General features: G+C 47.7%; 1 protein-coding gene across 1 annotated transcript in view; it reads left to right on the top strand.

Annotated features, from left to right (window-relative positions):
- The window catches only part of LOC147097820 (ral guanine nucleotide dissociation stimulator-like 1), a 119816-nt gene that overhangs the window by 29380 nt on the left and 67077 nt on the right, over positions 1-23359 (top strand). The window contains exons 5-9 of the mRNA XM_085971435.1: positions 867-947; positions 12812-13008; positions 18831-18952; positions 20293-20508; positions 22039-22142. Of these exons, the coding sequence (XP_085827561.1) occupies positions 867-947; positions 12812-13008; positions 18831-18952; positions 20293-20508; positions 22039-22142 (720 nt within the window). The remainder of the gene's footprint in view (positions 1-866; positions 948-12811; positions 13009-18830; positions 18953-20292; positions 20509-22038; positions 22143-23359) is intronic.

Here is a 23359-nt window from a genome sequence, read left to right as displayed (position 1 = left end):
GATGGGAGTGTGGGATAGAGCTGGTGGGAGGAGATGGGAGTGTGGGATAGAGCTGGTGGGAGGAGATGGGAGTGTGGGATAGAGCTGGTGGGAGGAGATGGGAGTGTGGGATAGAGCTGGTGGGAGGAGATGGGAGTGTGGGATAGAGCTGGTGGGAGACGATGGGAGTGTGGGATAGAGCTGGTGGGAGGAGATGGGAATGTGGGATAGAGCTGGTGGGAGGAGATGGGAGTGTGGGATAGAGCTGGTGGGAGGAGATGGGAATGTGGGATAGAGCTGGTGGGAGGAGATGGGAGTGTGGGATCGAGCTGGTGGGAGGAGATGGGAGTGTGGGACAGGGCTGGTGGGAGGAGATGGGAGTGTGGGATCGAGCTGGTGGGAGGAGATGGGAGTGTGGGATCGAGCTGGTGGGAGGAGATGGGAGTGTGGGATAGGGCTGGTGGGAGGAGATGGGAGTGTGGGATCGAGCTGGTGGGAGGAGATGGGAGTGTGGGATAGAGCTGGTGGGAGGAGATGGGAGTGTGGGATAGAGCTGGTGGGAGGAGATGGGAGTGTGGGATAGAGCTGGTGGGAGGAGTTGGGAGTGTGGGATCGAGCTGGTGGGAGGAGATGGGAATGTGGGATAGAGCTGGTGGGAGGAGATGGGAGTGTGGGATAGAGCTGGTGGGAGTCAGTGCAATCCTGATGTCCACATTCACTATTTTCTGTGTAAAGTGCTTTAATCTAAACTGTCTCTTACCTTTTCCGCTTAAACTCTGAGCTCCTGGTTTATAGAGTCTTTGTTTATATCAAACCATTAATTATAGTTTAGCTTATCGATAAACTGCATGTGTTCACAGTTAATAATTGTATTTTTATTTTCAAAGATGCCGTAATTTGAGCCAAGTTAATCGCATGGCGGATGATGAGGCACAGCTCCTGGGACCCAACCAATCTCTGGTACAGAGGTAAGCTCCTTGTGGCAGACTTGAGTAGTAGATGTTGGCTGCATTCCCAGGATGTAATGCCCAGAGCCCTTGATAGAGCTCAGAACCTTCATGGGAATGGGTGACTGAGGCTGAACAAAGCTTCAGGGCAGCCTCTACATTTCCCAGTCTGGAGCCGAACCCCTGCAGACTCCAAGGCTATATTCCCCGACTGAGAGTTGCAGTTGTCTGTACAGCGTCAGCCTGCTCTGCGGAGGAGCCAGGAGCCTGTGAGTAGAGCTGAACGACAGGCTAGGATGTGTGGCCCAAATAAGTGTTCTTTATACAAACGCACAGAGTATAAGGAATAAATTGAATGAACTCCAGGCTTGAATTCAAATTAGAGGGCATGACATTGTGGCCATTACTGAGACATGACTGCAAGATGGTCAGGACTGGGAACTAAATATACCAGGTTTTAAGGTCTACAGGACAGAAAGGGAAACTGGTAGAGGGGGAGGAGTAGCCTTAGTGATTGAGGATGAAATAGCTTCAATGATAAGAGCGGATATAAAGAGAGGTAAGCAGGCAGTGGAGACAGTGAGAGGCAAGAGCTCGACTTGCCAAAAAAACACCCATAGACGACTAAACAGCATCAAACTAAAGGAAAGGACAGACAAAAATGCAAAAAATAGCACAGATCCTGGCGACTGGGAAAGATACAAAGAACAGTAAAGGGTCACAAAACAGATAGTAAGAGCTACAAAAAAAGTATGAAAAGAAACTTGCAAGGGATATCAAAACCAATACAAAGAATTTTTGCAATTACATTAGGAAGAAGAGGATAGTCAGGAACAATGTTGGCCCCTTAAAAACTGAAAGCGATGATATTGTCAATGATAATGTAATGGCGGACATGTTGAATAATTAATTTACGTCAGTATTTACAGTAGAAGAGGATAGCATGCCGGAAATCCCAAGGAACCTAATATTGAATCGGGGACAGGGACGCAATAACATTTACTTCAGTAAAATAACAGTAATGAAGAAAATAATGGCACTTCCCCAGGACCAGATGGTTTGCATCCCAGGGTTTTAAAGGAAGTAGTTGAGCAATTGCAGATGCCCTAACTATAATCTTCCAAAGTTCTCTCGATTCAGGAACCATTCCTTTAGATTGGGAAATTGCGCATGTGACTCCGCTATTTTAGAATGGTGAAAGAGGGAAACCAGGGAATTATAGACCAGTTAGCCTAACATCTGTTGTCGGGAAATTGCCAGAGTCTATAATTAAGGATAGAGTGACTGAACACCTCAGAAATTTTCAGTTGATCAGCGAGAGCCAGCATGGATTTGTGAAAGGTAGGTCATGCCTGACAAACCTGATTGAATTCTTTGAAGAGGTGACTAAAGTAGTGGACAGGGGAATGTCTATGGCTGTTATTTATATGGACTTCCAAAAGGCATTTGATAAAGTCCCACATAAGAGACTGTTATCTAAGGTAGAAGCCCACGGAATTGAAGGTAAATTATTGACCTGGTTAGGAAATTGACTGAGCGGCAGGAGACAGAGAGTAGGGATAATGGGTAGGTACTCTAATTGGCAGAATGTGACGAGTGGTGTCCCGCAGGGATCTGTGTTGGGGCCTCAACTATTCACAATATTTATTAATGAATTAGATGATGGTATAGAAAGTCATATATCCAAATTTGCCGATGACACAAAGATGGGCGGCATTGTAGGCAGTGTAGATGGAAGCATAACATTACAAAGGGATATCGACAGATTAAGTGAATGGGCAAAACTGTGGCAAATGGATTTCAATGTAAACAAACGTGAGGTCATCCACTTTGGACCTAAAAAGATAGAACAGGATACTTTCTAAATGGTAAAAGGCTAAGAACAGTGGATGTCCAAAGAGACTTGGGAATCCAGATATATAGATCATTAAAATGTCATGAACAGGTACAGAAAATAATCAAAAAGGACACGACTGCTGCCAACGAACCGGAAGCGGACTGCACATGCGCGCTGCCGGTTCGTCAAAATTTTTTTTAAATGCCGTGAGAGAGCGGGCTGTGAGGAAAAATGCCGGGAGAGAGCGGGCTGTGAGGAAAAATGCCGGGAGAGAGCGGGCTGTGAGGGAAAATGCCGGGAGAGAGTGGGCTGTGAGGAAAAATGCCGGGAGAGAGCGGGCTGTGAGGAAAAATGCCGGGAGAGAGTGGGCTGTGAGGAAAAATGCCGGGAGAGAGCGGGCTGTGAGGGAAAATGCCGGGAGAGAGTGGGCTGTGAGGAAAAATGCCGGGAGAGAGCGGGCTGTGAGGAAAAATGCCGTGAGAGAGCAAGCTGTGAGGAAAAATGCCGGGAGAGAGCGGGCTGTGAGGAAAAATGCCGGGAGAGAGCGGGCTGTGAGGAAAAATGCCGTGAGAGAGCGGCTGTGAGGAAAAATGCCGTGAGAGAGCGGGCTGTGAGGAAAAATGCTGGGATAGAGCGGCTGTGAGGAAAATTGCTGGGAGGGAGCGAGCTGCTTCAAAAATGCTCTGTAAAAACAAAGAAGCTTCCGGTTCCAGATGAATGCACGCTTGTCCACAGCTTCCAGTCATTGGCAGCAGTCACTCTGAATCAGAAAAGGCGAATGGGATGCTGGCCTTTATATCTAGAGGACTAGAATACAAGGGGGTAGAAGTTATGCTGCAGCTGTACAAAGCCCTGGTCCGACCACACCTGGAGCACTGGGAGCAGTTCTGGGCACCACACCTTAGGAAGGATATATTGGCCTTGGAGGGAGTGCAGCGTAGATTTACCAGAATGTTACCCGGACTTCAAGGGTTAAGTTACGAGGAGAGATTACACAAATTAGGGTTGTATTCCCATGAATTTAGAAGGTTAAACGGTGATCTGATCGAAGTTTTCAAGATATTAAGGGGAACAGAGAGGGTAGATAGAGAGAAACTATTTCCGCTGGTTGGGGAGTCGAGGACTGGGGACATAGTCTAAAAATTAGAGCCAGACCTTTCAGGAGTGAAATTAAAAACACTTCTACACACAAAGGGTGGTAGAAGCTTGGAACTCTCTTCTGCAAACGGCAGTTGATGCTAGTAATTTTGAATCTGAGATTGATAGCTTTTTGTTAACCGAAGGTATTAAGCGATATAGGCCAAAGGCGGGCATATGGAGTTAGGACAAGGGAACTCGATGCAATATCTCCAAGTTTGCAGATGACACAAAGCTGGGTGGGCGTGTGTGCTGTGAGGAGGATGCCGAGAAACTCCAGGATGATTTGGACAGGTTGGGTGATTGGGCAGAAGCATGGCAGATGCAATATAACGTGGATAAATGCGAGGTTATCCACTTTGGTGGCAAAAACAGGAAGGCAGATTATTATCTGAATGGCAATAGATTGGGAGAAGGGGAAGTGCAACGAGACCTGGGTGTCCTTGTGCACCAGTCGCTGAAGGTAAGCATGCAGGTGCAGCAGGCGGTTAAGAAGGCAAATGGTATGTTGGCCTTCGTAGCGAGAGGATTCGAGTACAGGAACAAGGATGTCTTGCTGCATTTGTACAGGGCCTTGGTGAGACCACATCTTGAGTATTGTGTGCAGTTTTGGTCGCCTTATCTGAGGAAGGATGTTCTTGCCATGGAAGGAGTTCAGCGAAGATTCACCAGACTGATACCTGGGATGGCAGGAATGACGTATGAGGAGAGATTGGGTCGATTGGGCTTGTACTCGCTGGAGTTTAGAAGAATGAGAGGGGATCTCATTGAAACTTATAAAATTCTGACAGGACTAGACAGACTAAATGCAGGAAGGATGTTCCCGATGGTCGGGGAGTCCAGAACCAGGGGCCACAGTCTAAGGATAAGGGGTAAGCCATTTAGGACTGAGATGAGGAGGAATTTCTTCACCCAGAGAGTGGTGAACCTGTGGAATTCTCTACCACAGAAGGCAGTAGAGGCCAATTCATTAAATATATTCAAGAAGGAATTGGATATATTTCTTAAGGCTAAAGGGATCAAGGGGTATGGGGAGAAAGCAGGGACAGGGTACTGAATTTGGATGATCAGCCATGATCGCATTGAATGGTGGAGCGGGCTCGAGGGGCCGAATGGCCCACTCCTGCTCCTACGTTTCTATGTAGGTCGCAGATCAGCCATGATCTCATTGAATGGCAGAACAGGCTCGAGAGACTGAATGGTCTACTCCTGTTCCTGTGTTCCTATGAGCCTCCACAAGTCAGAATCCCAATAGCATGGGCCTGGGCCACAGGCCTGGGTTATGGGCTGGGGCTCTTTTCTCTAGAAAAGAGAAGACTGAGGGGTGACCTGATAGAGGTCTTTAACATTTATGAAGGGGTTTGATAGGGTAGACGTAGAGAAGATGTTTCCACTTGTGGGGGAGACCCAAACTAGGGGCCAAAAATATAAGATAGTCACTAATAAAACCAGTGGGGAATTCAGGGGAACTTGTTTACCCAGAGAGTGGTGACAATGTGGAACTTGCTATTGCAGGGGTGTAGTTGAGGCGAAAAGTATAGAAGGGGAAGCTGGATAAACTCATGAGGGCGAAGGGAATAGAAGGATATGTTGATGGGGTGAGATGAAATGGGTGGGAGGAGGCTCGTGTGGAGCATAAACACTGACACGAACTTGTTCGGCCGAGTGTGCTGTACATTCTATGATAATTACAGGTGATGAAGGCCCATCCAGGAAGGAGCTATAGTTGCCCCCGCTTCAATATCCAATTCTCCCCATTAGATAGGGGGAAACTATTTCCAGTGGCAGGAGGGTCGGTAACCAGAGGACGCAGATTTAAGGTGATTGGTGAAAGATCCAGAGGGGATGTGAGGGTTATTTTTTAATGTAACAAGTTGTTGTGATCAGGAATGGGGAACTCGAGGGGCCGGCAGGTCGGGTCTGGGGATGAGGGTGGTAGGGTCATTCCTACTGCCTGGCCAAGCGAAAAAAAATTAGAATCTTCTTCAGAGAATTAAATGCGTGGCTCAAAGAGTGGTATGGGAAAAAGTGGTTTCAATTCATGGGGCACTGGCACTAGTACTGGGGCAAGAGGGAGCTGTTACGTCAGGACGGGCTCCACTTAAACCGGGCTGGGACCAGTGTCCTGGCAAATCGAATAACTAGGGCTGTAGATAGGGCTTTAAACTAAAAAAGGCGGGGGGGGGGGCGGTCAGGTGAGGGGCAATGTAGAAATCTAAAGAGAAAGGTCAAGGCAATAGAGCAGTGTAGCGATTTGGGTAAAAATAAGCAGAGTGTGACAGGAAGGGACAGAGGGTGTAATGGTAGCAGTGCAGCAGAGAATAAGGTCAAAGCAGGGAATAATGGTAAAACAAATTAAATTAAAGGCTCTTTATCTGAATGCATGAAGTATTTGTAACAAAATAGACGAACTAATGTCACAAATAGAGATAAATGGGTTTGATCTAATAGCCAATTCAGAGACATGGTTGCAAGGTGGCCAAGGTTGGGAACTAAATGTTCCAGGGTACTTGATGTTTTGAAAAGATAGGCAGAATGGAAAAGGAGCGGGAGTAGCCCTGATAATAAAGGATGACATAAGAATAGTAGCGAGAAAGGATCTCAACTCGGAAGATCAGGAAGTAGAATCAGTATGGGTGGAGATAAGGAATAACAAGGGGCAGAAAACACTGGTAGGAGTAGTATATAGGCCCCCTAACAGTAGCTATACCATTGGACGGAATATTAATCAAGAAATAGTAGGAGCTTGCAACAAAGGTAATGCAATAATCTTGGGGGACTTTATTCTTCATATATAGACTGGAGAAATCAAATTGGCAAAGGTAGTCTGGAGGACGAGTTCATGGAATGCATTCAGGACAGTTTCCTAGAACGATATGTCATGGATCCAACCAGGGAACAGGCTATTTTAGATCTTGTATTGTGTAATGAGACAGGGTTAATTAGCAATCTCATAGTAAAGGATCCTCTGGGGCAGAGTGATAATAATATGATAGAATTTTATATTAATTTTGAGAGTGACTTACCTAAGTCTGAAACTAAAGTCTTAAACTTAAATAAAGCCAATTACATAGGTATGAGGGGCGAGTTGGCTAAGGTAGATTGGAAAAATAGATTAAAAGGTATGGCAGTAGATAAGCAGTGGCTAGCATTTAAAGAAATATTTCATAATTCTCAACAAAAATACATTCCATTGAGAAACAAAAACTCCACGGGAAAAGTGATCCAACCGTGGCTAACGAAAGAAGTTAAGGATGGCATTAGATTGAAAGAAGAAGCTTATAATGTTGCAAAGACTAATAGTAAGCCTGAGGATTGGGAGAGTTTCAGAAACCAGCAAAGGGTGACCAAAAAATTGATAAAAGGAGAAAAAATAGAATGAGAGAAAACTAGCAAGAACTATATAAGCAGATTGTAAGAGTTTCTACAAGTATGTAAAAAGGAAGAGAGTAGCAAAAGTAAACATTGGTCCCTTAGAGGCTGAGACAGGAGAAATTATTATGGGAAATAAGGAAATGGCAGAAACATTAAACAAATATTTTGTATCTGTCTTCGCAGTAGAAGACACAAAAAGCATACCAAAAATGGTGGGGGGTGAGGAACTGAATGTAATTAATATAAGTAGAGAAAAAGCACTAGAGAAACTAATGGGACTAAAAGCCAACAAATCCCCTGGACCTGACGGCCTACATCTTCGGGTTCTAAAAGAGGTGGCTGAAGAGATAGTGGATGCATTGGTTTTGATCTTCCAAAATTCCCTAGATTCTGGAGAGGTCCCAGCGGATTGGAAGGTCGCAAATGTAACACCGCTATTCAAGAAAGGAGAGAGAGAGAAAACAGGGAACTACAGGCCAGTTAGCCTGACATCAGTCATTGGGAAAATGCTGGAATCCATTGTTAAGGAAGTGGTATCAGGGCACTTAGAAAATCATAACATGATTAGGCAGAGTCAACATGGTTTTATGAAAGGGAAATCGTGTTTGACAAATTTATTAGAGTTTTTTGAGGATGTAACTAGCAGGGTAGATAAAAGGGAACCAGTGGATGTATTATATTTGGATTTCCTAAAGGCATTCGATAAGGTGCCACATAAAAGGTTATTACACAAGATTAGGGCTCATGGGGTTGGGGGTAATATACCAGCACGGATAGAGGATTGGTTAACAGACAGAAAACTGAGAGTTGGGATAAATGGGTCATTTTCAGATTGGCAAACTCTAACTAGTGGGGTGCCACAGCGATCAGTGTTGGGGCCTCAGCTATTTACAATCTATATTAATGACCTAGATGCAGGGACCGAGTATAATGTATTCAAGTTTGCTGATGATACAAAGCTAGGTGGGTCAGTAAGCAGTGAGGAGAACACAAAGGGGTCGATTTTCCCGCAGGTGCGGGGAATTGTCGGGTTCCCCGAATGTCGGGGTTCCCACACGAATGTAAATGGGTCTGCCAGATTGATGCAATTTTTCCTCAATTGGCCAATTCATTTCCAGCATGTGGGAACCCTTGCTAATTGACTACTTCCAGTCAGAAAGCCCCACAGTATGATGTCATCATTCGTGGTGCTTTTAAAGTCTATAGCAAGCATTGCAACCTCTGCAGGCTTCCATACGAACCACACAGGATGGCAGAGGAGCCTGCAGCAGCTGTGGCCAGTGCCAGACCCCGAGCTGGCAGCAAATTCGACAAGGCTTCACTGCAGGCATTATTGGATGGGGTTAGGGCCCACAGGGAGGTCTTCTTCCCTAGGTCAGGGAGGAAGAGGCCTCCCACTGAGACCAAGGCTGCATGGATGCAGGTGGCAGCAGATGTCAACTGGGAGTCACCAGAAGAACCTGGATACAGTGTCGGAAGCGATTCCATGACCTTCACCGTACAGGAAAAGTAAGTATGAAGTTTCCATCACCCTCAAACTGATCCCCATTGCCTTTCCCCACCAGCACTCAGCTTTAGCACTCTCTTCCTCCACACCCCACTTCACAGTCACATCCATGCACCCTTACCCATTCCCTCTCTCTCTATGCTCACGTTCACATAACTATTCCACCATGCAGCCCTCACACTCCCTCTCACTCTGATGCTTTGAGCACAACTGACAACACACAGGGAGGGCCCTTGGTCTTGCAGCCTCACACCATCTTTGTCTCCCTCTAAGTATCTATGCTATGCAATCTCTACACTCACTCCTTCATTCTCACTCAAACTCCACTTGTCCCCCTCATTGCAGGAAAAGAGAGCTCACAACAACAGTGAGCGAGCCAGGACTGGAGGAGGCCCACCCTCAATAGCCCACCTGACCCCCTGGGAGGAAGGAGTCCTGGAAATTGTCGGGGCTGATGTAGCTGGGGAAGGAGAGACAGGGGCAGGCCCGCAAGCTGGTGACAGAATAGTTTTCCATCTCTCTCATTGACATAGCATGAGTTGCTGTTATGATTCTGAAGCTACATCATTTGGACTTATGAACATCTGCAAAATCCAATGTGCATGTAACCTTGGCATCACATCTCTAACTCTTTCCTTTACTCCCCCACAGAACCATCCGAAGCCCCCGTCCCCACTGCGGAGGAGGAAGAGGCTGAGCAGCCAGATGCCTCAGAGGAAGCTCCCACCTCTGAGGGCGCAGCGTCAGCAGAATTCAGCGCACCCAGCACCAGCGCAGACACTCACACCTAGGTGGGACCTTCGCGAGATAGAGTAGTGTTGTCACCTGGTGTATCGCAGCTCACAAGTGAGCATCAGCAGATGGTGGAGACAGGGACAGCAGTGGAGAGTCCTCGTCGGAGGGCGCAGGACTCTGCCAGCTCAGCTCTGCTGCATGTCGACCCTCTGCCGCTGGGTCCATCCGCAAGAGAAGAAGTGATGATCTCCATGCACAAATGCAGGTGTCTCTGGCAGATTTTGTCTCCAGGATCGCTGCGAGTGTGGAGCGAATGGAGGAGTCCATAGCGAACATGAGCAGAGCCTTTGTGGAGTCATTGGCGCATGAACGCATCACCACGGAAAGGATGGCAACCTCCGCGGAAAGGATGGCTACAGTAGAGGAGAGGATGGCTACGGCCATGGAGGAGCTAAGTCGCCAGAGTGCTGAAAACATGGTGAGTGTTCAGAATAGACTGACATCTCTTGAGGAGCGATGGTCAGCTATTGAGCAGAGAAACCAGACCTTCATGGCAGGCCCTCTGAGTAGGACTGCCATTGTAGAAACGGGTCCCCATGGCCCCCCTGATGTGCAGCAAGCTGCTCGCAAGCCACTTGCAGGCACTGAGTGGGACCTGACCCATGAGAGGGAGGTTGGTGGCATACCTCAAGGAAGTGGGGACTCCTCCCCAAGCACTCACACTTCCATGCCACTGCAGAGCCCTCGGTCCGAGCCCCGCCAGAGTCCACACCCAATGGAGATAGAGGTCTCAACCCCTCCACAGCCACAGGAGCAGCAGACTGCTGGCGAGCCCTCACAGGCTCGCCACCCCAGAGGACGCCCGCCAAAAGTGTCGAGACAGGAGCAGCAGGAAAGTGAGCAAGGGGCCTCCACATCTGCTGAAGCCACAAGGGAACCACTACGTAGGAGCACGCGTAAGAGAAAAATAAAGCACCACTAATCACAAGGGTAGTCACTTGGGTGAAATGTTGTGTTTATTTTAAAAATGCCATCAGTTGGTTATTGTAAATAAAATTTCAGATGGCATCTTCTGCAGTTGTGGCGTGTGTCATTTCGCGATTGGGGCTGGAGGTCCTCTAATGCCAAGAGGGGAAGGAAAAAAAGGCCTCCCATGCTTCTGGTAGGTGCCTCAGTTGAGGAAGCGCTGAGTGGGCTTCCCAGGAGCTCACACTGGAGAAGTGTGTGAGGCTCCAACCTTCCACAGCTGTGCCTAAGCCTTGAACAAGTTGCCCCAAGCCTGAAACAACAAGGTCCTGCAACCTACAAATGCTGTCTGATTAAATCTCTTCTTTCCTGATTGACCTGCAGCTGAAAGTAAGCAAGCCGACATTGTTCACGCCAGGTTTCATCAGCGGGGTTCCCACCAGGCGTGTTTAGCGTGGGAAAAGGCTGAAAATAGCAAGGGCCCTTTAAAATGGCATTAAAGATGCCAATTATTGGTGATTAGGCTCCCGACGTTCCGTCCCGCCAGCTGCGGGCGGGACTGATTCGGGTCGGATTGAAACGCCGGGGTGAAAGTGGGACGGGGCGGGGAATCAGGCGGGGGGGTGGTCGCGACCCCCTATTTTTGCGATTTTTTTTTTTTTTTTTTTTTTTTTTTTTTTTTTTTTTTTTTTTTTTTTTCCCCCCCCCCCCCGCCCCCACACGCCTGAAACCCCGCCTGACGTCTCCAGGAAAATCGACCCCAAAGAGTCTGCAAAGGGATATAGATAGACTAAGTGAGTGGGCAGTAAGGTGGCAGATGGAGTATAATGTAGGGAAATGTGAGGTGCTTCACTTTGGTAGGAAGAATAGAAAAACAGAATATTTTTTAATGGTGAGAAACTTTCAAATGTTGGTGTTCAGAGAGATTTGGGTGTCCTCGTGCAAGAAACACAAAGCTAGCATGCAGGTACAGCAAGCAATAAGGAAGGCAAATGGCATGTTGGCCTTTATTGCTTGGGGGTTGGAGTATAAGAGTCAGGAAACATAGAAGATAGGAGCAGGAGTAGGCCATTCGGCCCCTCGAGCCTGTTCCGCCATTTAATGAGATCATGGCTGATCATCCAAATTCAGTACCCTGTCCCTGCTTTCTCCCCATACCCCTGGATCCCTTTAGCCTTAAGCAATATATCTAACTCATATAATAAGGAAGTCTTGCTACAATTGTATAGGGCCTTGGTGAGACCACACCTGGAGTACTGTGTACAGTTTTGGTCTCCTTATCTAAGGAAGGATATATTTGCCTTGGAGGCGGTGCAACGAAGGTTCACTAGATTGATTCCTGGGATGAGAGGGCTGTCCTATGAGGAGAGATTGTGTAGAATGGGCCGATACTCTCTGGAGTTTAGAAGAATGAGAGGTGATCTCATTGAAACATACTAGATTCTGAAGGGGATTGACAGGGTAGATGCTGAGAGGTTGTTTCCCCTGGCTGGAGTGTCTAGAACTAGGGGGCATAGTCTCAGGATAAGGGGTCGGCCATTTAAGACTGAGATGAGGAGCAATTTCTTCACTCAAAGGGTTGTGAATCTTTGGAATTCTCTGACCCAGAAGGCTGTGAATGCTGATTCTTTGAGTATATTCAAGGCTGAGATCGATAGATTTTTGGACTCTAGGGGAATCAAGGGATATGGAGATCGGGCGGGAAAGTGGAGTTGAGGTTGATTATCAGCCATGATCTTACTGAATGGTGGAGCAGGCTCGAGGGGCTGGATGGCCTACTCCTGCTCTTACTTCTTATGTTCTTGGCTGTTTTATGAGCGGCCTCCAGAGGTCCCTTTAAGGACTGATGGGTATTCAATGCCTGGTACAAAGGGGTGCAGCATTCATAGCGTACAGTCCAGCCATTGAACCTGAAAAATGCCAATTGGGGCCCTACAACCAGTGATGGATCCTGATTTGCAAATTTAAGGAGCCTCCTGCCTGAAAATTGCATCAGCTGGGCCTTAGGCATCAATGGAGTGGCCAAGGTAAAGGTTCCTCGCCCCACCCCACAATTCTCAGCTTCTAGCCGTCCATTTTCCAGGTGAGTGATGGGGGGACGGCATTGCGAATCTCCACTCACACCTCCGGCATTTATTTTGTTCAGAGTAATTCTGAATGCAGTTGGGAAATAGTGGGCAGGCGGGTTCCTGCTCGATGCTGCCAGCGGTCAGAATCAGCCCAAGCGCACACAGAATATCATCCCACAGTGGCCTAGGAATCTCAGGGTGGGAACCTTCATCAAAATTCAACCTCTTTTCCTGTACCTGCCCCATTCCTCACCTGTAGCAGCCTCACCACCTGTCTGTGCCTTTGGTTCGATCAGTATCGCCAGGATTTCCAGGAGCCACCTCACTACACGTGTCTGCACAAACTAATCACCTTTCTCCAGCGGAACCTGCCTCACTTCAACTGGGACCTGCAACGAGCACAAGAACTCCTGCAACAATTCCAGGAACAGCAGGATTTGGAGCCAACAGCAGAAGGCAAGTGTAAACCCGGGTGTAACCACAATGTTGTGCGGCCCTCACAGCACTCCCTGTCCTACAGAGAATGCTTTATTCACAGTGTAACTCAATCCCTCTCCTATTCCCAGTGTAACTCAATCCCTCTCCTATTCCCAGTGTAACTCAATCCCTCTCCTATTCCCAGTGTAACTCAATCCCGCTCCTACTCCCAGTGTAACTCCATCCCTCTCCTACTCCCAGTGTAACTCAATCCCACTCCTACTCCCAATGTAACTCAATCCCACTCCTACTCCCAGTGTAACTCAATCCCACTCCTACTCCCAGTGTAACTCAATCCCACTCCTACTCCCAGTGTAACTCCATCCCTCTCCTACTCCCAGTGTAACTCAATCCCACTCCTACTCCCAATGTAACTCAATCCCACTCCTACTCCCAATGTAACTCAATCCCACTCCTACTCCCAGTGTAACTCAATCCCACTCCTACTCCCAGTGTAACTCAATCCCACTCCTACTCCCAATGTAACTCAATCCCACTCCTACTCCCAATGTAACTCAATCCCACTCCTACTCCCAGTGTAACTCAATCCCACTCCTACTCCCAGTGTAACTCCATCCCTCTCCTACTCCCAGTGTAACTCAATCCCACTCCTACTCCCAGTGTAACTCAATCCCGCTCCTACTCCCAGTGTAACTCCATCCCTCTCCTACTCCCAGTGTAACTCAATCCCACTCCTACTCCCAGTGTAACTCAATCCCACTCCTACTCCCAATGTAACTCAATCCCACTCCTACTCCCAATGTAACTCAATCCCACTCCTACTCCCAGTGTAACTCAATCCCACTCCTACTCCCAGTGTAACTCCATCCCTCTCCTACTCCCAGTGTAACTCAATCCCACTCCTACTCTCAGTGTAACTCCATCCCACTCCTACTCCCAGTGTAACTCAATCCCTCTCCTACTCCCAGTGTAACTCAATCCCACTCCTACTCCCAGTGTAACTCCATCCCTCTCCTACTCCCAGTGTAACTCAATCCCGCTCCTACTCCCAGTGTAACTCCATCCCACTCCTACTCCCAGTGTAACTCAATCCCACTCCTACTCCCAGTGTAACTCAATCCCACTCCTACTCCCAGTGTAATTCAATCCCACTCCTACTCCCAGTGTAACTCAATCCCACTCCTACTCCCAGTGTAACTCCATCCCTCTCCTACTCCCAGTGTAACTCAATCCCTCTCCTACTCCCAGTGTAACTCCATCCCACTCCTACTCCCAGTGTAACTCAATCCCACTCCTACTCCCAGTGTAACTCAATCCCACTCCTACTCTCAGTGTAACTCCATCCCACTCCTACTCCCAGTGTAACTCCATCCCACTCCTACTCCCAGTGTAACTCCATCCCACTCCTACTCCCAGTGTAACTCCATCCCACTCCTACTCCCAGTGTAACTCCATCCCACTCCTACTCCCAGTGTAACTCCATCCCACTCCTACTCCCAGTGTAACTCCATCCCACTCCTACTCCCAGTGTAACTCCATCCCACTCCTACTCCCAGTGTAACTCCATCCCACTCCTACTCCCAGTGTAACTCCATCCCACTCCTACTCCCAGTGTAACTCCATCCCACTCCTACTCCCAGTGTAACTCCATCCCACTCCTACTCCCAGTGTAACTCCATCCCACTCCTACTCCCAGTGTAACTCCATCCCACTCCTACTCCCAGTGTAACTCAATCCCACTCCTACTCCCAGTGTAACTCATTCCCACTCCTACTCCCGGTGTAACTCAATCCCACTCCTACTGCTGGTGTAACTCAATCCCACTCCTACTCCCAGTGTAACTCAATCCCACTCCTACTGCCGGTGTAACTCAATCCCGCTCCTACTCCCGGTGTGACTCAATCCCACTCCTACTCCCAGTGTGACTCAATCCCACTCCTACTCCCAGTGTGACTCAATCCCACTCCTACTCCCAGTGTAACTCAATCCCACTCCTACTGCTGGTGTAACTCAATCCCGCTCCTACTCCCAGTGTGACTCAATCCCACTCCTACTCCCAGTGTAACTCAATCCCACTCCTACTCCCAGTGTAACTCAATCCCACTCCTACTCCCAGTGTAACTCAATCCCACTCCTACTCCCAGTGTAACTCATAGAGTCATAGAGTTATACAGCACAGAAAGAGGCCCTTCGGCCCATCGTGTCTGCGCCAGCCATCAAGCCCTGTCTATTCTAATCCCATTTTCCAGCACTTGGTCCGTAGCCTTGTATGCTATGGCGTTTCAAGTGCTCATCTAAATGCTTCTTGAATGTTGTGAGGGTTCCTGCCTCTACCACCCTTTCAGGCAGTGAGTTCCAGATTCCAACCACCCTCTGGGTGAAAAAGTTTTTCCTCAAATCCCCTCTAAACCTCCTGTCCCTTACCTTGAAACTATGCCCCCTGGTTATTGACCCCTCTACTAAGGGGAAAAGTTCCTTTCTATCTACCCTATCTACGCCCCTCATAATTTTGTACACCTCAATCAGGTCCCCCCTCAACCTTCTCTGCTCTAAGGAAAACAACCCCAGCCTGTCCAGTCTCTCTTCATAGCTGAAGCGCTCCAGCCCAGGTAACATCCTGGTGAATCTTCTCTGCACCCTCTTCAGTGCAATCACATCCTTCCTATAGTGTGGCAACCAGAACTGCACACAGTATTCCAGCTGTGGCCTAACTCGCGTTTTGTACAGATCCATCATAACCTCCCTGCTCTTATATTCTATGCCTCGGCTAATGAAGGCAAGTATCCCATATACCTTTTTAACCACCTTATCTATCTACCTGCCCTGCTGCCTTCAGGGATCTATGTACATGCACACCAAGGTCCCTCTGATCCTCTGTCCTTCCTAGGGTCCTACCATTCATTGTGTATTCCCTTGCCTTGTTAGTCCTCCCAAAATGCATCACCTCACACTTTTCAGGGTTAAATTCCATTTGCCACTGTTCTGCCCATCTGACCAACCCATCTATATCATCCTGGAGCCTGAGGCTTCCCGCCTTGCTATTTACCACTCCACCAATTTTCGTCTCATCTGCAAACTTACTGATCATAACTTCTACATTCATATCTAAATCATTAATGTACACTACAAACAGCAAAGGACTGAGCACCAATCCCACTCCTACTCCCAGCGTAACTCAATCCCACTCCTACTCCCAGTGTAACTCAATTCCACTCCTACTCCCAGTGTGTAACGCAATCCCACTCCTACTCCCAGTGTGTAACTGAATCCCGCTCCTGCTCCCGAAGCGGGTTTGGTTACACTCTGAGACTAGGGCATGGTCAATCTATTGTCATAGAGCCATAGAGTCATAACGGCACAGAGGAGGCCATTCGGCCCAACGAGTCCGTGCCGGCTCTCTGTGGAGCAATCCAGTCAGTCCCATTCTCCCGCTCTATCCCCGTGGCCCTTCAAGTTTATTTCCCTCAAGTGCCTATCCAGTCTCCCCTTGAAAACATTGAGTGTCTCCGCTTCCACCACGTCTGTTGGTGGCGAGTTTCAGGTCCTCACCACTCGCTGCGTAAAAAAGTTTTTCCTCACATCCCCCCGTATCTCTTGCCCAAAACCTGAAATCTATGTCCCCTAGTCCTTGTACCATCAACTATTGGGAACAGCCTTTCCCTGTCTAGCCTATCCAAACCCGTCATAATCTTGTACACCTCTATCAAATTACCCCTCAACCTCCTTTGCTCTAATGAAAACAAATCCAGCTTCTCCAACCGTCCTTGTAGCTGAGATCCCCCATCCCCGGAACCATTCTGGTAAATCTCCTCTGCACCCTCTCAAGGGCCTTCACATCCTTCCTAAAGTGTGGTGACCAGAACTGGACGCAATACTCCAGTTGTGGCCTAACCAGCGCTTTATAAAGATTCAGCATAACTTCTCTACTTTTGTACTCAATACCTCTATTTATGAAACCCAAGATCCCATATGCTTTGCTAACCACTCTCTCAATATATCCTGCCACCTTCAGGGGCCTATGCACATTAACCCCCAGGTCCCTCTGTCCCTGCACACTCTTTAAACTGTGCTATTAAGTGTATATTACCTCTCCCTGTTCCTTCTGCCAAAATCTATCACCTCAAACTTCTCTATATTAAATTCCATCTGATACTTGTCTGCCCATTCTGCTAGCCTTTCTTTGTCCTGTCGCAGTCGATTGGTATTATCCTCACTGTTTGCCACACCCCCAAGTTTGGTGTCATCGGCAAATTTAGAAATTCTACTTTGTATTCCAATATCCAAGTCATTTATATATATTAAAAAAAGCAGTGGCTCCAGCACTGACCCTTGGGGAACACTCTTACCACAAATCGCTGTTTTCTGTCCTTAATCCAATTCCTTATCCAAGCTGCCACTGACCCACCTATTCCATGAGCCTCAATTTTGTTAACCAGCCTTCTATGTGGTACTTTGTCAAATGCCTTCCGAAAATCCATGTAGACAACATCCATTTCATTCCCTTCATCAATCCTCTCTGTTACTTCATCAAAAAATTCAATTAGATTAGTCAAACACGATCTGCCTTTTAAAAATCCGTGTTGGCTCTCAATTAGCTTAAACATCTCCAAGTGCCCGTTAATTTTTTCCTTGATTATTGTTTCTAAAACTTTACCCACCACTGATGTTAAATTGTCCGGCCTGTAGTTACTATGAATGTCCTTACACCCTTTCTTGAACAATGGTGTCACATTTGCCACTTTCCAATCCTCAGGCACCTCCCCCGCATCTAGGGATGATTAGAAAATTATGACAAGCCCTTCCGCTATCTCCTCCCCCAATTCCCTTAACAACCTGGGATGCAAGCCATCTGGACCAGGCGATTTATCCACTCTAAGCACACCCAGCCTTTCTAGTACATCCTGTCTTATCAATTTTCACCACTTCCATTTCTTCTACCTTTTCCACTTCTACCGGTATTTTGTCAACATCCACCTCCTTAGTAAACACCGATACAAAGTACTCATTGAGTATTCTAGACTTGCCCTGCGCCTCTAAGCATATATCACCTTCTTTGTCCCTAATAGGCCCCACCCAGCCTCTTACTACCCGCTTACTGTTTGCATACTAGTAGAAGATTTTTGGGTTCCCTTTTATGTTAACCATTATTCTACTCACATATTCTCTCTTTGCCAATCTTATTTTCATCTTCACTTCCCCTCTCAACTTATTGTATTTGGTCTGGTTCTCCCTTGAAGAATTCACCTGACATGCATCATACACCCTCTTTTTTTGATTCTTCATCTTCTCTATCTCCCTCGTCATCCAAGGAGCCCTTGCTTTGGTTCCCTTACCCTTCTCTCTTGTTGGAATGTACCTAGCCTGTACTTGGAACATCTCCTCCTTAAAGATCACCCATTGTTCCGTTACAGTTTTTCCTGTCAGTCTTTGGTTCTATTTTATCCTGGCTAGATCCTTTCGCATCCCATTGAAGTTAGCATTGTGTGGGTATACCCTGTGGGGTAGGGAGATGAGCAGTATACCCTGTGGGGTAGGGAGATGAGCAGTATACCCTGTGGGGTAGGGAGATGAGCAGTATACCCTGTGGGGTAGGGAGATGAGCAGTATACCCTGTGGGGTAGGGAGATGAGCAGTATACCCTGTGGGGTAGGGAGATGAGCAGTATACCCTGTGGGGTAGGGAGATGAGCAGTATACCCTGTGGGGTAGGGAGACGAGCAGTATCAGCTGTATTTCTATTGCATGTTAGTCTCATCAGGAGGGTGGGGCTTGGAATGCTACTTACTCAGTTCCCTGAGGAGGTCACACTGATCCTGGCTCTCTTTTGTTGTGTGTTTTCAGACTGTTGCCATCATAATGTTACATTCACGTCAAGAGAAGAGATGGATAAAGGAGTGGGAAAGACAGATTTTCTGTCCTTCTCCTCACAAGCAGTGGCTGAGCAGTTAACTCTCATGGATGTGGTAATAAACCTGCAAACATGCCTCAATCCAAGGGCCATCAGGGAGCTTAGGGCCTAGGTGACTGAAAGCACAGGTGTCAATGGTGGAGCGATTAAAATTAGGGATGCGCAAGAGGCCAGAATTAGAGGAGCGTAGAGATCTCAGAGGGTTGTGGGGCTGGAGGAGATTACAGAGCTAGGAAGGGGCGAGGCCATGGAGGGATTTGAAAACAAGGATGAGAATTTTAAAATCGACGCGTTGCTTAACCGGGAGCCAATGTAGGTCAGAGAGCACAGGGGAGATGGGTGAACGGGACTTGGTGCGAGTTAGGACACGGGGCAGTGAGCACAGGGGAGATGAGTGAACAGGACTTGGTGCGAGTTAGGACACGAGCAGTGAGCACAGGGGAGATGAGTGAACAGGACTTGGTGCGAGTTAGGACACGGGCAGTGAGCACAGGGGAGATGGGTGAACGGGACTTGGTGCGAGTTAGGACACGGGGCAGTGAGCACAGGGGGTGATGGGTGAACGGGACTGGGTGTGAGTTAGGACACGGGGTTAGTGAGCACAGGGGGTGATGGTGAACGGGACTGGGTGTGAGTTAGGACACGGGGCAGTGAGCACAGGGGGTGAGGGGTGAACGGGACTTGGTGCGAGTTAGGACACAGGGCAGTGAGCACAGGGGGTGATGGGTGAACGGGACTTGGTGCGAGTTAGGACACGGGGCAGTGAGCACAGGGGGTGATGGGTGAACGGGACTGGGTGCAAGTTAGGACACGGGGCAGCAGAGTTTTGGATGAGTTCAAGTTTATGGAGGCACCAGGAGTAAATAATACTGCAATTCAATGACTTCAGATAATTACCATTCACTCCACTATTATTAATTACTGATTTAATGTACTATTCATTGCTTAACCATACCGTTACTAATTTTTCATTAACCATGCCATTAATTATAAATTTAATGTATTTATTAATAGTTTCACCATATCTTAATAATTATTTACTACACATTAATGTTTAACTGTACACTAATTATTGATTAAAACTGCTCATTCTATGTTGATTTATTTACTGTGCTGTTATTCTGTTTAAATCGTCTGTTCTGGTGGCACATTAGAAGTGCAGCTGCTCCAAGGAGATAGAGCCCAATGGTGAGAGGGCCGTACGGTATCAGTGTGGCACCCTGGACTCAAAATGTCCATGTGCTCAAGATTCCAGTGTGGTCCCACTGGTTGTGTACTTCTGATGCCTGTTAATTCCCAAAGCCTAAGTGTTTGTGATGCCATTGCAGTTAAATTGCCAGGTGCTCACAATGCCTCATACTCATGATATTGTGTTCCTCATTCCCTCACTCTCAGGAACTCTTCAGTGCTGTTTCCCCATTTCAGTGCCTTGGCTGCATCTGGTCCCAGAGAGACAAGAAGGAGAGCAAGCACCCAGCTCCCACCATCAGGGCCACCATTGCCCAGTTCAATGCTGTAACTAACTGTGTAATTTCCACCGTGCTACACAACTCCCAGCTCTGGCCATGTCAAAGGGCAAAGATCATTGACAAATGGATTGAAATCGCACTGGTGAGTCCGACATAGGGTAGGAGCTTGGAGCCTGTATGTGTGTGTATGTATGTATGTGTATAAATATGTCAACCCCCAGCACCACTGCCTGGAACCTCCCTTCCCCACCCCACCCCTACAGACATGAGCTGGTATCAGCAAACTCAGTGATTCTGGTGCAAATGGAACAAAAGCCAAGCAGTGTGTGTCAGGCAGACAGTGAGGAGTTTGCAGTGTTCCAGGAGGATGCCCACTTTACATTGTACCAGATGCTTATTTATTTTCAGCTCCATGCCATTTTCCAATCCTCTCCATGTCCGAAGCCTGTCCCTGACCCAGAGGCCAGAATGCAGCCTGCTCACACCTACCTTGGGCATTGCTCTGGGTTTCTGTCAATTGCTAAGAGCAGGAGGGATCTGGCCCAGGTAAATTGGAGTCAAAGACTAGCAGGCAGAAATGTAATGGGCAGCCTTTAAAATGGAGATGGTTTGGGAACAGCCTAGGTACATTCCTACAAGGGGGAAAGGAAGGGCAACCAAAGCCAGGACTCCCTGAATCAGAAAAAGGGATGTATGACCGATGTCAGCTTGATAATACAAGGGAGAATCAGGCTGAATATAAAAAGTACAGAGGAGAGTACAAAAGCTATGTTACGCTAAACCTTTATAAAACACAAGTTCAGCCCCAGCTGGAGTATTGTGTCCAATTCTGGGCACCGCACTTTAGGAAGAATGTGAAGGCTTTGGAGAGGGTGCAGAAGAGATTTACTAGAATGGTTCCAGGGATGAGGGACTACAGTTACGTGGATAGATTGGAAAAGCTGGGATTGTTCTCCTTGGAGCAGAGAAGGCCAAGAGGAGATTTGATAGATGTTTAAAATCATGAAGGGTTTTGATGGAGTAAATAATGAGAAACAGTTTCCAATGGCTGAAGGGTCGATAACAAGAGGACACAGATTTAAGGTGATTGGCAAAAAAAAACAGGCAACAGGAGGAAAACTTTTTTTTAAAACGCAATGATTGGGTAGGATTTGGAATGCACTGCCTGAGAGGGTGGTGGAAACAAATTCAATAGCAGCCTTCAAAAGGAAATTGGATAAATACTTGAAGGAGAAAAAATTGCAGGGATATGAGGAAAGAGCGGGGGAGTGGGAGTAACTGGATTGCTCTTCGAAAGAGCCGGCGCAGACTGGGTGGGCTGAATGGCCTCCTCCTGTGCTGTACTATTCTGTGGGATGGTTACACAGGACAGGGCCGCCTATCAGTGCTACAGGACGTGACAAATTGATGGACTTTCGTGTAATTACAGCTCCAGGACTGGAATTGCACCAAGCTGTTCTAGAAACCTTTACACGTTGTGCAATGCATCTTTACAGTGTGCGCACTTCACTTTCAGCTTACACTCTCACAGTGATATCATGGTGTGGGAGATTGTACAGAGTTGTGGGAAACATAGGCGTCCGTCCTCATACACCAGGGACCTGTCCCTTCTCCACGGTGGCTGGGATCTCGGGAGATATTATGCGAAACTCAGTTTTCTTTTTTTTACCAGGTATGTCGGACGATGAAGAATTTCTCATCGCTGAGAGCAATCCTGTCCGCCCTGCAGTCAAATCCCATCTACAGGCTGAAGCGGACCTGGGTCGCAGTGTCCAAGTGAGGGGCTTGATACAGAACAATAATATACTGCAGTCAGTGCCGGTATCCATTTTATGATGTGCTATTGATCTATGGTCTGGTCTTCGTGCTGGAGAGGAAGTGATTACTGTATCAGTCAATAACCAGATTCTCACAGAGCCAGACTCTTCCTCTGTTATCAGGAAACTGGCTCTATTTATATAAATCCAAGAAACTGCAAGTAATCCACCCGTAATTTTCTGGGAGGTGACTGTGTCTGGATTTGTTTGAGGCTGGGTGTTGGGCTTGTGTTTTGGTGTTTGTGTTTGGTGAATGTTGGTGTTTGTGTTTTGGGGCTGGTGTTGGTGTTTGTGTTTTGGGGTGCTGTTGGGGTTTGTGTTTTGGGGTGCTGTTGGGGTTTGTGTTTGGGGGCTGGTGTTGGGGTTTGTGTTTGAGGCTGATGTTGGGGTTTGTGTTTGAGGCTGGTTGTTGGGGTTTGTGTTTTGGGGTGCTGTTGGGGTTTGTGTTTTGGGCTGCTGTTGGGGTTTGTGTTTGGGTTTGTGTTTGAGGCTGGTGTTGGGTTTTGTGTTTTGGGGCTGGTGTTGGGGTTTGTGTTGGGGTTTGTGTTGGGGTTTGTGTTGGGGTTTGTGTTTGGGGCTGGTGTTGGGGTTTGTGTTTTGGGGCTGGTGTTGGGGTTTGTGTTTGAGGCTGATGTTGGGGTTTGTGTTTGAGGCTGGTTGTTGGGGTTTGTGTTTTGGGGTGCTGTTGGGGTTTGTGTTTTGGGCTGCTGTTGGGGTTTGTGTTTGGGTTTGTGTTTGAGGCTGGTGTTGGGTTTTGTGTTTTGGGGCTGGTGTTTTGGGGCTGGGGTTGGGGTTGGGGTTTGTGTTTGGGGCTGGTGTTGGGGCTGGTGTTTTGGGGCTGGTGTTGGGGTTGGTGTTGGGGTTGAGGTTTGTGTTGGGGTTTGTGTTTGGGGCTGGTGGGGTTTGTGTTTGGGGCTGGTGTTGGGGTTTGTGTTTGGGGCTGATGTTGGGGTTTGTGTTTTGGGGCTTGTGTTGGGGTTTGTGTTTGAGGCTGGTGTTGGGGTTTGTGTTTGGGTTTGTGTTTGAGGCTGATGTTGGGGTTTGTGTTTGGGGCTGATGTTGGGGTTTGTGTTTTGGGGCTGGTGTTGGGGTTTGTGTTTTGGGGCTGGTGTTGGGGTTTGTGTTTTGGGGCTGGTGTTGGGGTTTGTGTTTTGGGGCTGGTGTTGGGGCTGGTGT

Source organism: Somniosus microcephalus, chromosome 31 (genome assembly GCF_052327205.1).
Source record: "Somniosus microcephalus isolate GS21.2 chromosome 31, FLI_Smic_1.0, whole genome shotgun sequence".
NCBI classification, from domain to species: domain Eukaryota; kingdom Metazoa; phylum Chordata; class Chondrichthyes; order Squaliformes; family Somniosidae; genus Somniosus; species Somniosus microcephalus.
The sequence above is the reverse complement of the archived record's forward strand: the minus strand, read 5'-3'. Positions and strand labels throughout refer to the sequence as shown.